The 15,014-nt window shown below is 37.8% G+C and overlaps 2 protein-coding genes across 2 annotated transcripts; one reads left to right on the top strand and one right to left on the bottom strand.

The window, feature by feature from the left end:
• Window positions 1-7,193: 7,193 nt before the first annotated feature.
• On the top strand, window positions 7,194-10,861 carry LOC120005303 (microtubule-associated protein 70-5-like). The gene is made up of 11 exons (XM_038854870.1): window positions 7,194-7,501; window positions 8,117-8,202; window positions 8,350-8,415; window positions 8,526-8,696; window positions 8,782-8,952; window positions 9,018-9,173; window positions 9,265-9,411; window positions 9,500-9,571; window positions 9,666-10,277; window positions 10,376-10,527; window positions 10,608-10,861. The coding sequence occupies exons 1-11, from the start codon at window positions 7,396-7,398 to the stop codon at window positions 10,645-10,647; spliced, it is 1,779 nt and encodes a 592-aa protein (XP_038710798.1). The 5' UTR covers window positions 7,194-7,395; the 3' UTR covers window positions 10,648-10,861.
• Window positions 10,862-12,551: 1,690 nt separating this feature from the next.
• Window positions 12,552-15,014, bottom strand: LOC120006364 (pentatricopeptide repeat-containing protein At4g16390, chloroplastic). The gene has a single exon (XM_038856380.1). It carries the CDS (start codon window positions 14,908-14,910, stop codon window positions 12,820-12,822), a length of 2,091 nt encoding a protein of 696 aa, XP_038712308.1. The 5' UTR covers window positions 14,911-15,014; the 3' UTR covers window positions 12,552-12,819.

The following is a 15,014-nucleotide window of genomic DNA, read 5'->3' as shown; positions in this document are numbered from 1 at the left end:
TAGTTTCTGTTAATCTTGGATTGTTGGTACCTTTTACCTATTTTTTGCTTAAATCTGTCTATGTAGTGAACTATCTTCATATTCATATTCATTTCAAATTGCTTAAAATGTTGTCTACAAGACACGCACATTTATATTTATAGATGCTTTTACAGCAGAAAACAGAGGGAATACCATATACAATAACCTTAGAAGTAAGAAGCTGCGTGTGAGAACATATAGTCTTAGTAAATATTGATTCAGCAGCAGACAACAGAAGAAACTGATAGATGGTAGCTGTAACTATTAGCATAGTCAAAAGAGAGGCTTTCTCCGGGACCAAGAGCCTCTCCATCATTGACGAGGCAGTCGTCGTAATAAACGCGGCGAAACACTCTGGGATTGATCATTCTGACTGTGCTGAACCACCCACAACTGACGTGAATGTTTGAGATGCTGCAGCCGGAGACGCAGACATTCAGGATTTGAACAGTGTATGATGGAATCCCATTAGGAAGTGGAGCTGCTGAGCCTTGGAAGATGACTATGTCATTCTTCGAGCATGTTGTGCCTATCCTATTACCGTCATCTCCTTCATTTTCACAAAAAAATGACATAAACTTGTTTGGTTTTCAAAACAATATGAATCCAGTAGATCAAGTGAGAGTAGTAGTAGTAGATCAAGGATAGTCTATATGATCTCAATCGATGGTGCAGATTTAACATGGGCCCTCGCAGAAACCTTGGGCCCAAATTGATCTGGAACCTAGAATGTAAAGTTGGGCCTCCATATAATCTTTCCTAGCCCATCATGTAGACCCATTGGAGGGCCCATTATGTTGACGAATGACCTCATCTCTTGGGCACTAATTTAAGTAATGGAAGAAGGAGAGGAGGCTTTTAATGTGCAATATTAAATTTACCTGGAGATTGCAGTAGCTTTCGAGTGAAGGCAATGGTAGTACTGCTGCCACTGCGGTTTCTCGAATCCTTGGAAAAGAGTAGTGAGTGTGAGTTTTCGACTCCCAATTCCTGGCCAAATGTTTCCTTCTCTCGAATTAATTGCACAACTGTAACATTTATGTTGAATATAAGCTTTCTTTGAAATTCAAACATTGTATGTAGGAGTAGGATCCATGCATTGACAATCCATCAAATAATATATATATACACACACACACACATATATAAAGTTGGTATTAAGTAGTAATCTCTTTGGGACAGACTCCACTGGGTTGCACAACTTGCACTAATAATATGAGAGAAAGAGCAAGAGATGGGGAGGTAGATATACCGAACAACATAGCTAGAAGGAAACCGAGCGTCACAGTCATAGTAGGAAGTGTAACAAGTCTCCTTCGGTGATGGACTTTGCTTGGCAACCCTATCATTGTGAAAACACACACAACTTCTGCACAAAATGTGCAAAACATAAAACAACAAACCCTAATCACAACCACATAATATATATATACACGTTCGTATATATAGATATGAAGCATAAACCCTAATCACAACCACATGCTCGAACGGACTTACCCGAAACTAAAAGAAAGACGATCTGGATTATAGTACTACTCTTTGAGTTTGGTAAACCTCATGAGCTTCTTTTATGCACACACAGAAATATATCTATCTGTATATATCTACCCAGAGAGAGAGAGAGAGAGAGGACACAGTCGTATGCAGGCAGAGGGAAGACGTGCGTGTAAGCAAATTTATATCATTATATGCATTAAAGGATTCAAACATAAATACGTGTGTCATTACCAATCTGACACTTTGCTTCTTTAATTAAATAGTCACAGCAGGTTCTTAATGAATTTTCTCGTGGTCTCGTGGTTCTTTTCCATCGGAACAAAGTAGGGTTTTAGAGTACACAATTAATAAGGAGAATACAAGCAAATAAAGGTAAAGTTATCATTGGAACTAGGGTTCAAACGAAAGGTTAAACCATAATTACGCCAAAAGCAGATATCTTTAAGAAAAAGTCTGCAAGAATTTAAGCTGCTGCGCGTGTGGTGTAGGTCATATTACATATAAAGAAGCCAAAAGGCTATAGTAATTGATTTGTTTGACGATGATGATGAAGTGAAAGGCAAAGAACCGCCCAAAGCAAAAGATGATGGCTTTTCAGGAGCGGCGTTATTTACTCATTTGTCTGACCACAATCCCCCTCCCTCTCCCTCGTAAATCTCAAAATGCACTTCTTCTTCTTCTGCATTAATTAATTAATTACGCCTAAAAGAGATTGAATATATGTCTCCTGTCTAACAATACAATATATACTCTCCAGGTCAAACCATCACATTCATTAATTATTTCTTCTTTTTTAGCAACAAGCCCCCACAAGGCGTGGAACCCCATTATGTATTGAAGAACTCACAATCAATTTGGTTTCAATCCTAAAAGAATTAGGACCGCAATCCATCAAGTGGCTAGCCGTATTAGTTTGGACACTGCATCCGCACAGGCTGATCGAGGCCTCCACCTTATGTATCTTCAATTTTGTTAATTAACTGTTGTGATAAGATTGGACCAACACTCGGGCCAATGGGCATGCAATAACAAGTGGATATCCTCTCTCTTTATATAGACCTTACCCCAAAAGATTCTATGTGTGTTTGACAGCCTGAGCATATATTACTTAAGGCCTTGACCTTTGACTGATTTGTGGGAACTGGGAATTCACTCAAAAATAAATTGGATAAAATCATAATTGACGCGAATTAAAATTGTTATAATAAAAAAATTGTAATAGAGTAACAGTAATTGCCATGAGAGAGAAAAATAGAGAGTGAGAGAGCAATTCTTGAGAGAAAAACATTAGTCCTCTTGTGAGGTGGATATCACACTAAATGACAAGTCAGACGATATGAATGAAATTAATTGGGAGAAGTTGAATCGCCAGGCATGAAGTACAATAAAGTTGTGTTTGGGAGAAACTCAAAAATATTCTGTTATGAAGGAGACAAAAGCTAAAGAGTTTTGACACGTAATATCATGTCGGAACATTTGAATGAGTATAACAAAATATTGGCTATCACCATTTAGGATGAATATCAAGCTTGACTCTTACGAACATTTAGTCATTACACTTCTGTATGGGAAGAAAATGAATAAATTTCACGAAATTTGCAATGCATTGACCAATAATGAATACAGAAATAATGACAAAAAGTCTCATAGTGGTTCCTCTACTGATGCATTGACATTAATATATCGTGGTAAGTCTTGCTCCAAGTCGAGAAATCCTTTGAGTAAGAGTCGACCTACAAATGATGAATGTGCCTAGTGTCGTCAAATGGGGCACTAGAAGAATGATTGTTTGGACTTGATCAATTTAATTCTGAATCCTAACTACATCCATGGCCGTAATGTTTTGAGGATGATCTTGGACTTGTTTGGAAATACTATGAGGTGTGGTGTGATGTTGTGAGTTATAAAACTATAGTGCTGTGAGGTGAGTTGGAACTCAAAAAGCTGTTTGGCGCATCACTTTTAAAATTGTGGTGCGGTGCGGTACTGTGAGGTGTGTTTGGCGTATCTAAATTACTGTTATATTAGATGACTAATAATATTAATATAAAATCACTTAAGGTTTACATTGTACATTAAGTTAAAATAAAATAATTAACCTAATTTGATTACGTAAGACAATTCAACATATATTGTATGCGTTTGGGAGTGTTGTGAGGTAAAAAGCTGTGGTGTTGTGAGGTGAGTTGAAACGTAAAAACTGTTTGACGTGTCACAAAAAACTGTGGTGCTGTGAGGTGTGTTGTAACTGAACACAGCTGCAACACACTGTCAAACTCATACCTTCTTGCTGCAACAAAGTCAACAAGCCCATCCCCTGCTTTTTGTCTCCATGGCCATCAGTCGCCAACTGAGAAACTCCTCCAAAGGCGATTATCGTAACCAATAGTACAGCTGTTTGAGGCCAAAAATAGGCAAGGATTGCAAGTAACCTTGGAGCAGCATATATATAAAAGCGTGGAAAATTGGCAGTGAAGCTATATGATTTCTGTGATCTCAATGGCAGAAGAGAGATAGGTTATATTTTGCTTCAATTTATTCTCCTTTCTGATGCCAACAAAGATGAATAACGTTTTGGGAAGATTTTCAGATACCACAAATTTTTTATTATTTTTTTCCCGCTTGATAATTCCAATCCTAATTTTTTTTCTTCTTCTTGTTTTGGGTATAAACTATAAAGATGCTTATTTTTTTCTAGCCCACCAAGCCCTAACTTTGCTTTATGGGTAGCCCGCATTTCTTCTATGATCTATTACAAACCCATTTGAAAAGGCCCATCTTTCTATTCAATGGCCGTAAGTTTCCTGGATGTTCAGAACCACCAAATGGGCTCTCCTTGTCAATCATTATCAGAGCCTAGAATAATACAAAGACAAACCAGAAAACGGACACTTTTAGGTTGATTTTAGGGCTGTGCACGGTCCTGTTAACCGGATCGTGGAGGTCAAACCATCACCAATCCAGAAATTACCGATTTGTATTTTCTGAAACCAAAACCAATCCAAAACCATCAAAACCCGTTACTACAGTTAACCGACTAACCGGTTCGGTTTCAGTCCGGTTATGGTGTTTAGTAAAATATCAATTTTGTAAGCAAATCTTGAAAGATTGATACAAATGTTTCAAAAAAATTTCAAACCATGTCCGGACTGACTTAACTCGGTTGGTTTTGGTTTTTGAAACTATTTGACCAAACTCGATCAACTAATTGATCCAAACTGGACCGACCGGTCCGATTACAGGTTTTGGTCCGGTTTTCGGTTTCATTTGCACAGCCCTAGTTGACTTACATCTTACATTGCTTCCACTTTGTTTCTATCAAAATGGGGCCCTACAGGTGTACAAAGTGTAGTTTTTTTTTTTTATTTATTTTTTTATAAATATTGCAGACAAATATGTTTGTAGTTGGAATCCAACTTTGTAGACATATGTTAACTCAATAGGATGTCAACCAAACAAGCTCTTGTTGTTGTGGGTGTGTTCAAAGTGTGTTTGAGTAAACATTAAATAGTTAAGAAATTATGATTTATCTAATAGACATATACCATGTATTATACATATAAATAAATAACACCTACCTACTCAAACCAACAAACCAAACACTAGAAGATAACCTTGGATCAAAATTCAAAAGCTTAGCTTTGATCCCACTTTCACATCCCTTTCCACATCACAAATAACTGGGGCTATTCAATTAAATTATGATTAACAACATCTTTATCTTAATCAAAACCCTCCTTGAATGTTTTGATTGTATTAGGATTTGGTCATGTCCTCTCTCACTATTTTCAAAAGCTCTTGGTTTTGGGTGTTGGTGAGGAGGAAATGGAGTCTTCCCTTTTGTCATTTGTTTCAAAAATTGCCATTTGGCCAAGTCTTGTTTAACACCTGGACAGTCATGTATTTCCTTTTTCTTCTTCTAACCAATCATACTTACAAGCAAAGAAGATTGAAAAATATATGTCTACACATACATGATTTCTCAAGTATATGCTTGGTTGTACTTTGAAGCCACTTTTGGTTCATCCCCATCAAGTTAACATTGTCATCAATACCTCATTTTCTTTCAAAACTTTGGTTGAGTGACTTCCACTAAGCATAAAAAAAGGCATGGATTATGGAAGGTTTAGCGCTTAAGCAAGTGAATAACTCCAAACCTAGACCATGACACTTAACACTAATCTCTCCATAAACCTCTTTGAAACAGTTAAAAGTTCTGTCCCAGGATCAAATAATACCACCTACTAATCTATCAAACTTGTAAAATCAATTGACAAGGATCAAGAAAGTGACAACCTTTTGAAGTTTAACATTTAACCACTTGGTAGTATCTTAGTTGGTTATATCTCTAAATTTAAGGTTTTTTGTTGGTGCCTTAAGTCGGGAGTTTGATCCAATCTTTACCTGTCGCAAATATGGTGCTGACTGTTATAGTTTCTCGAGATTTATATCCATTCAATTGTTCGGAGGGCATGATAGACTAAATGATTCCTCCATTACCAAAAAAATAAATAAACATTTGATGTACTAAGCCTCCGTTTGGATGAGAGGATAAGCCTCCATATAAGATAAAATTATCCTTTAATGAAGTTATCGAGTGTTTAGACGATTTTTAAAATACTCAGCCATAGTATAACTTTATATAAAAGTGATTGTCATACGATGTCGTCCGTATAATATTAAAACACCTCCAATTTATTTTTATTTTATACGAAACCTTTAATATAAGAAATAATATGTCAAATATGACAAAAAAGACCATCACTCTAACTTTAATTGGGAGTAATCCATACACTTTATCACAAATCTTATCTTATACAAGCCTACTATCAGATTTTTTCTAAACACCGGATATGAGTAAATTATACATCAACTTATATAAAAGTTTAAATGATACGTTCGATAGGAATATTATACTGTGGGTGTTTGGTAGTGCGTTTGCACTGCGTTCAGTTGCAACACACCTCACAACACCACAGTTTTTTGTGACACGCCAAACAGCTTTTGCGTTTCAACTCACCTCACAGCACCACAGCTTTTTACCTCACAGCACCTCACCACACCTCACAGCACTCCCAAACGCTTACAATGTATGTTGAATTGTCCTACGTAATCAAATTAGGTAACTTATTTTATTTTTGATTAATGTACAATATAAACATTAAGTTATTTTATATTAATATTATTAGTCACATAATATAACCGTAATTTAGATACGCCAAACGCACCTCACAGCACCACACCGCACCGTAGTTTTAAAAGTGATGCGCCAAACAGCTTTTTACGTTCCAACTCACCTCACAGCACCACAGTTTTATAACTCACAGCACCACACCACACCTCACAGCACCTCACAACATTCCCAAACAAGCCCACTATCTTATACATAACCAAAAACGGAGCCTAAGAGTTCTGCAAAAATTTGCACCAACCGACCAGGTCACTTCACCTGTTGACTGTTGAGCACAGTCTAATGGGTTTGGAGAGGAGGTGAAAGGGATTAGGATCTTCACCAATAATCAATAAACTTCTAAGAGGACGAGTTTCCAAAAAAAAATTTGAAAGTGAGAGATAAAAGAGATAATCTTGATGGGTTATCATGATGATCAGAACCTAAAAATTGTGATGTTTAAAGAAACAAAGAAGTCAAGGTTACTGTCAAAAACTGAATAAGAAAGAAGCCGGCTTGATCTTGCTTCACAGGAAGGCAAAGGCCCACGAAATTCCTCTCTTTGCGGTCAATTCCTTAATGGCGATGGATTCTGTCGGTATCTCTTACAATACCAAACCCTTGTTATTTCATTCCCCCATAAAACCCAGTTGTGTTTGGTTGCTGTTGTATTGGACTTTCCGTTTCGTAGCACGAAAAAGAGAGAAATGGTGGGTTATGAAGAGCAACAACTTGAAGCAGGAGAAAACCTCTCTCTTGTTCACCCTGACCCTGTTGTTTTAGAGCTGAACCGGCTGCAGAACCTACTCAAAGGTTTAGTCTTTTACTCATAAACACACCCAACTTCTATAAAAATTGCGTTTGTTTTTGCAATGATAGAACGAGTTGTGATTACTTGAGTTCTGTTTTAATCTTTGTTTGGACAATGCGTCAATTACTGGGGATGTTTTGGTTGTATTGTATTACTGATGGGTTGAAGGTCGTGAGTTGTCTTTGAGATTGTTAATCAATAAGCACCATTGCCTTCATCAAGCTTTGTGGGATGTCCAAATTTACTTGATTTGTTACCTGAGAGATGAATATGGATGGTAAATTTTGAAAAGAAACAAAAAAAAGTTTGTATCTACTGCTCACTTGGGGAGAAACAGCAAAAGGGGAAATTGTTACTGTTTCCACAAAAAATATTACCAGCTCTTGTACCTCTGTTTGAACTTTGCTCAAAAGAGTTTTTGTTCCACACACATCGTCGTTTGATTCAATAAAATTCCCATCTTTCTCGCAATTCGTGTTTGTGCAATTTTTTTGTGGAAACAGTACTCTTGCAAGTTAAGCAGAAAATGGTGGATCAATTGTCACTATTTAATCTTACTTTTTATGTGGTTTTTTACATTTTAATCTACTTTCTTGTAATTAAAACTTGTATTGCAGAGAAGGATAGGGAGTTGGGATTTGCCCAGGGGGAAATAAAGGCGTTAAGAGCCACTGAAGTGTTGAAAGATAAAGCTATTGAAGAGGTACTAAAAGTATTATGCCAAGAATCCTGTTTAAGTTGATGAAACTGAAATTAATGTCAGAGCTTTCATATTAATGTTACTGTAAAGTAGTACACATATTTTACCTATGGCAATTTTTTTTTTCCGCTATGATTCTGTTCGATTCAGGTCAGGAATGAAGTTAACAAATTGGATAAGAAACTTAGTGCCACAGAAAATCTTCTTCAATACAAGGTGGGTTAAGGTCTTAGTTATGACGATTTCTTAGTACTTCTTTTGTATATTTATTTTTTCTGGATATGAGACTAAGGCTCTCACTCTTGTCTAAATATTTTATGCTCTAGAATCTTGAGATCAAGAAACTGACTAGTGAGAAGAAAGATGCATTGGCTGCCCAATATGCAGCAGAAGCAACCCTTAGAAGGGTGCATGAGAATCAAAAGGATGACGATTCTTTTCCAATTGAGTCAGTCATTGCTCCTCTCGAGGCAGAGATCAAATTGTATAAGAATAAGGTGAGAATATGAACGGATTATTGATCATGAACCAGAACCAGTACAGTAACAGAAGATAATTCGTTTCGTTATATGGACCTGTCAGATTGCAACACTGCAAGAGGATAAGAAAGCTTTGGAACGTCTCACTAAGTCAAAAGAGTCGGCTTTGCTTGAAGCGGAGAGGATCTTGCGAAGTGCTCTGGAGAGGGCATTGGTAGTTGAGGAGGTCCAAAACCAGAATTTTGAGCTTAAGAGACAGATTGAGATCTGCCAGGTATTAAAACCAACTTGATATGATGATATATGGATTTTGGATTGAATTTAATGCGTGCAATGCAGGAAGAAAACAAAATCCTTGAGAAGACGAATCGCCAAAAGGTTTTAGAGGTTGAAAAGCTCACCCAAACCATTCAGGAACTTGAGGAGGCTATTCTTTCTGGGGGGGCTGCAGCCAATGCTATTCGTGACTATCGACGATGTATTTCTGAGCTGCAAGTATGCACCATGCTTCACACAACTGATATCCAGCATTCTGTTAAAAAATCATCATCTTTTTTTATCAATAATGATTAAATTCATATTTCAGGAAGAAAAGAGGACATTGGAGAGGGAGCTTGCAAGGGTTAAAGTCTCAGCAAACAGAGTAGCAACTGTTGTGGCCAACGAATGGAAGGATGAAAATGACAAAGTGATGCCTGTCAGGCTGTGGCTGGAAGAGAGACGGCTGCTGCAGGTATCACTTAGCAAACTCTTCAAGAAATATAATTTATCAAATTTGATTGAACTACATCTTTTGTTACTTCTTCATTTTGCATATGTAGGCAGAGATGCAACGATTGAGAGACAAGCTAGCTATATCAGAGAGAACAGCTAAAGCAGAAGCACAACTGAAGGTGAAATTCAAATTCTCTTCCAAACTGTTTATCTAAATATTTTCAATAATATAATGAATGGTTAAAGTTTTATGTTGATGTGAGCTTACTTCAGGAAAAATTGAAGGTGAGGCTAAAGACCCTGGAAGAAGGTTTAAAGCATGTGTCTAGTTACTCCGTCAATCCGAATACTTTTAGTGGGTCACTTAAAACAGAAAAGTCCATTATCTTTGGGTTTCTAACAGACAGTTCTGGACTAAAGAAAAGGTCTTCATCACAGCCAAGAGCTTCCACCACTGGTAGCATCTCTCTCTCGCAGCAGTCGAGTTCAGGAAATGAAACAGAACAAAAGCAAGCCAATAGTATCCGTACGAAAAGTACTTCTGTGGAAAATATGCTGAGGAAAAGTCTATGGGCATCTAGAAGTAAAATTATTGACAGCAGTGGAAAGGAGAACACCCAAATTGAGAGGCATTTGGATGCCAATCTTGATAAGTTCAAGGACAACGATACAAGTACAACAATCTTAGCTGAAACGAAAAACAAAAGTCGCGGCAATGAAGAGGCACAAAATATGGGAAATCCCAAAGATCAAGAAATCTGTCCAGTTGGCGAAGATATGATCTCAGGGTTTCTGTATGATAGACTTCAAAAGGAGGTCATAAATCTAAGGAAGGCTTGTGAAGTTAAAGAGGATAATTTGAATGCTAAGGATCAAGAAATCAAGGTGATGTTTTTGCCTCTACTGCAAGTAACTCCCTCATTCTCTTTCTATAAGTATTGATATATTTAGTTACTGAATGTGTAAGATGATGTACGTTACAGGTGCTCATGAAGAAGGTCCATGCACTGACAAAAGCCATGGAAGTGGAGGTCAAGAAACAAAAGAGAGAAGCAGCAGCTAGAGAAAAGGAAGCGTTATCAGTGAAAGTGGATGATAACAAAAAGATAAGAAACAGCATAAGCTCACCGAAAAGGTGAAAAAACTCCAATGTTCTCTGATAGTTAGTTTCTTTACAGCGTACCTTTTAACATGACAAAAAACTTTGCAATGCAGCGGACCAAGCATATTGAAGACTTATGGCAAGGGCAGATGAAAGCAATCTAATATTTATTTGATTCTTCATCCAAATCTTCCGATTCTTCATTGTAAATACGGAATTGCTTGAGGATTCTATCTAGTAGAAATAACGTTCTGATTTCATCCTAGGACAGAGCTGTGTGTATTTTTCTGAGTTGAATCCTGTTATCTGCAGTGAAATGTATTCAAATGGTGTGAAATTCTATAATTTTGAATTCTATGTGCATCAATTAGCTGGAGTTGACTTTTGGTATATAATTAAATAAATACTGTTGGATTTCTATGTGCATCAATTAATGTTTTGTTTCAATCCCACATTAGAATTACTGTTTTTTTCTCTTATAACTTTCGTGCACCTGCTTGATGGTTGATGCCTTATGAATAAAATTCTTTTCCAGTAGAAAAAGGGTCAATTTATGCATTTCTCAGAGAAAAAAAGGGAAAAACTCTACTATTGATTACAGAATACAGATGCATCCGGCATTTATGGTTGAAAATGTGCCATAAATTGCTGGAAACTGGAAGAGGTGATGCATAAAAAAATTTACAAAACCCAGATACACCTCTCCAACTTGGGCAACCGAGCTTGCAGATACGGTATATGTACAGAAAGTGTTACAAGGATCGAGGTGATGACAGTTATAGCTCAGTAATGGGAGCTAAAGAGGGTTTCCATTTCTGATTCCCTTCCCTGGAACTCCCTGCGAATCCCAAAGAAACTCTTTTACCCTTCAAATCCATGGCATTTCTCAGCAACAGCTCCAGCTGCTGCCTTGTTAAGATAATCTTCACAAACTGCCTTTTGTTGGCCAACTTAGAGGACAACAAAAGCCTACTAGGATGTACAAGTACAAGTGGCATTGGGACAAGATGGTAGACCTGGCCAGGTTCTAGTTTGGCTGTTGGCAGCAATGGTGCGTAAGACTGCGAATGGCGCACCAACTTATAGCCATGGTAAGCACCAGAAGTGATCTTCTTAAGTGGTGTGGAGGCTTTAAATTCCTTCTCTCCTCCATTAAAGATGAAAACTTTAGCCTTCTCCTTCTTTGAATTGAATTGTACTTCTATGCAGTTCCCCATTCTGTAGTTTCTGCTTCCATCAGTTAAGACAACCATCAATATATAGTATGGGTCTAAAAATTTTATTTGATTTCAAGTTTGAAGAAAGTTTAACGTGCTAGCCATCACTCTCTTTTTTCTCAAGAGGATATTTTATATGAACTTTTGAGTTTTCTATGAAGGGAGTCAATTCTGAAAGGTAGTTAAGCAAGCCCCCATAGACATTTATGTTCATAAACAGTAACAAAGTCAAATGTGTGTTTTTTGTTTAATCTAGTAAAATACAAAGTAAGTGCAAAGTCAACTTCATGTTCTTTGTTTAATCTAGTCCTGTCCTTAGAAAATATAAATTCAAGTGCGAAGTCAACTTCTTGTGAATCACTGACAAAGAAGTCAAATAGTATCCTTTTTTTTACTTATTTAGAGGCTTTCAAGGCCAATGTCTATTTGACAGATGTGATTGGATTGATTTTCAATGCTAGCGGAAGAATTGTAGAAGGTCATGTATAAAAGGGTTAGATGTAAGAGGCCGGCATTTGATGTTTTGGTTCTTTAGACATTCATGTACAACAGTCAGAAACATTGTGGCCATGCCCTTGCAATGAGAAAGAAGTAATACTAGGTAACAAACTCAGTTTCAGGAACTTAGCTGAACTTGACTCCTGTGACTATTGGTGCTCTTCTTCTTCAGACACAGAGAAGTCAGAACCTTCTTATTCCTTAAAGAGTTCACAACCAGGCAAGCTAGAGCTGCAGCTGAACCTAAAATGTCGGCTTCTGTCTTTTCTATTCCAAATTCAGAACACTCAGATTCAATTATAATCTCAAAACAATTTAGTGTTTTTCTGATGGAGAAAGACAAACAAGGAACACAGCAATAGTCACTACCATCGGCTTGCATACAACTTATCCAAATTCAATACATGAAAACTCTCTATTCTGGTTAAAACTCCAGATGGATTACAAATACTATAACAGTAAACAAAAAGAAACAATCAAGAGAGAGGATGCGCCTGTAAAAACAAAATTCCCTAATAAGAGATATGGGACGTAGAACCGGCAATAGAGGAACATGAGAATTCTAATATATCAGTGTGATAAGTTGTTCTTGGTAGGTAAAGTGAAGCATCTAAGAAGCAACTAACTCTGGTTGATTTCTAGATTCCAACCATGACTGAGCCGCAACTTTTGTTGTCAAAAACCAGCCGACCTTATCAGGAGCTTCATGGAATGGAGCATTTAGTTCCTTCAAATGTGAATCGAATGCACCGGCTAAACCTTTGTCTGAGTACTTGTGTTTCCCATGCCCAGTATTGATACCAAGCAATGGTGGAAGCTCATCTCCAGATTCCAAAGCCTTCGACAGGTCATTGATCCAAACATGTAAGGCTGTCAAGGCTGCCCCAAGAGAGAGACTCTTTAAATGTAAAGACCATTGAGTTGGAGACCTCAACTGGATGTCCGTGTATATATCAAGTCTAAGTCCCAAGTCCAGTAGCTCACAAGCTTTCTCCAACTTATTTAGTTTGACACAGAGATCAATCAAGCAATTGCAGTATGCCTTCTTTACATCAGCACTAATTGAATCAAAGAGAATAGAGGCTTCATTTTTAAAGATATGCTCACTGCTTTGTTCCTCTACCAAAAGATTCACCAGATTAGCAAGTTTTGAATTTAGCTTCTCAATGCAATCGGTAAGCTTACCAAGTTCTTCCTTTGGCGTTTGAGTCATAACGTTCAGAAGACAGCCACAAAATCGATCATCTGGTGTTATGCCAAGCTCTAAGACTCGGTTGAATGTTCGCACAACATCATCGGTGCGATTGGTGCTTCCATAGCATTGGATAAGTGATGTCAAGACAAACAAGTTAGGGTCAAAGCCTGCTTCCAGCATCTCGTTCAATGTCAACTCTGCCTCGGAGACCTTTCCACTACAAGAATATGCAGTAATCACAGAGGAAAAGGTCCAACTGTCGGGCTTGCAATTCTCTGAGTTCTTCAGATCCTCAAAAATCATTACAGCTTCATCACATAAGCCAATATCAGCACACATTGCCAGGACAGTATTGTAAAGAACAACACTCATTTCCATCCCCTTTCCCTTCATTTCTTTGTACACCTTAAGAGCATCTTCACCATATCGAGCTCTACTATAAGCACGCAAGAGAGCTGCATATGTTGTAAAATTAGGTGAAAGCCCATTTTTTATCATCTCTTCATAGATTTTTGTTGCCTGCCAAGGCCTTTTTGCCTTTCCCATAGCATCTAACAAACCGTTATATACTCCCAAGTTTGGCTTAGCATGTAGAGCCTTCATCTCTTGGTAAAGATTCAAGCATCCATCGAAATTCCCTGACATCCCATAAATTCTTATCAAAGTTGCGAAAGTCGCGAGATCAATACGCCATCTTTCCGTCCTAGCACGATCATACAAACTTAAAGCCTTATCAACATCACCAGCACGTCCATAGGCATCAATCATGGCAGAGTAAGTAACATCGTCAGGTTCACACCCAAAACTGGCCATTTTCTCAAACCACTCGACAGCCTTATTAGGCATGCCACATATCCTAGCACAACTAATTAATGTCAAGAAAGTAACATTATCAGGCTTGACACCTCTTTCAACCATTTCATCAAACAGTTTCTCTGCTCCATCCAAATCCTTAGCTTTTCTAAATACCTTCAAGGTCACGTTATAAATAACCACCTCCCTACTGAAATCCAAACTCTCTTGAAGAAATCTGAGAGCAAACAACACAGTCTCCGGGTTCGACATGTTATTTATAACAACTACAGCATCCTGCTCCGTCATTGTCACACCCAAACCACTCAAAATACCAAACACAACATCCTCAATTGGGTCACATGAATCCAAAGACTCGGCTAGCTTAATTAGAGAAGCGTACCTAGAATCGTATGATTTTTGCCTAAGAAGAGAAGCTCTTGGGTTCTTGGGGTTCACCCAGACGTATCTTTCAGTTGAAGAAGCGCTTTTTACACCTGGAGATTGTTGATTCGCTTCAGTCGAAGCGTTTTTTGCATGGGGTTCTTGTGCTATAGAGTCTTGTAGGGAAACATGGTTGACCGGAAGATGGAGTCTTGATGGAAACGACAGGGAATTGCGCTTGAAGGCTTTGGATAATTGTTTTAGTGAAGGTGAAAGAGGGTGGCGGTCATGGACAACAGAGGACGGCGAGGAGCAGAGATGGTATGACATTTCTCCCTACCAGGGCCGTGTATCCCTCACTCCTCAGAAAGAACAAAGCGGCAGTAACTAAGCCAGAGCAGAAGACCTTATCCTGTTCGTTTCAGCAAATGCGA

This window comes from Tripterygium wilfordii, chromosome 9, assembly GCF_013401445.1.
Source record: "Tripterygium wilfordii isolate XIE 37 chromosome 9, ASM1340144v1, whole genome shotgun sequence".
Lineage (NCBI taxonomy): Eukaryota > Viridiplantae > Streptophyta > Magnoliopsida > Celastrales > Celastraceae > Tripterygium > Tripterygium wilfordii.
This window is presented reverse-complemented; position numbering and strand designations above follow the sequence as displayed.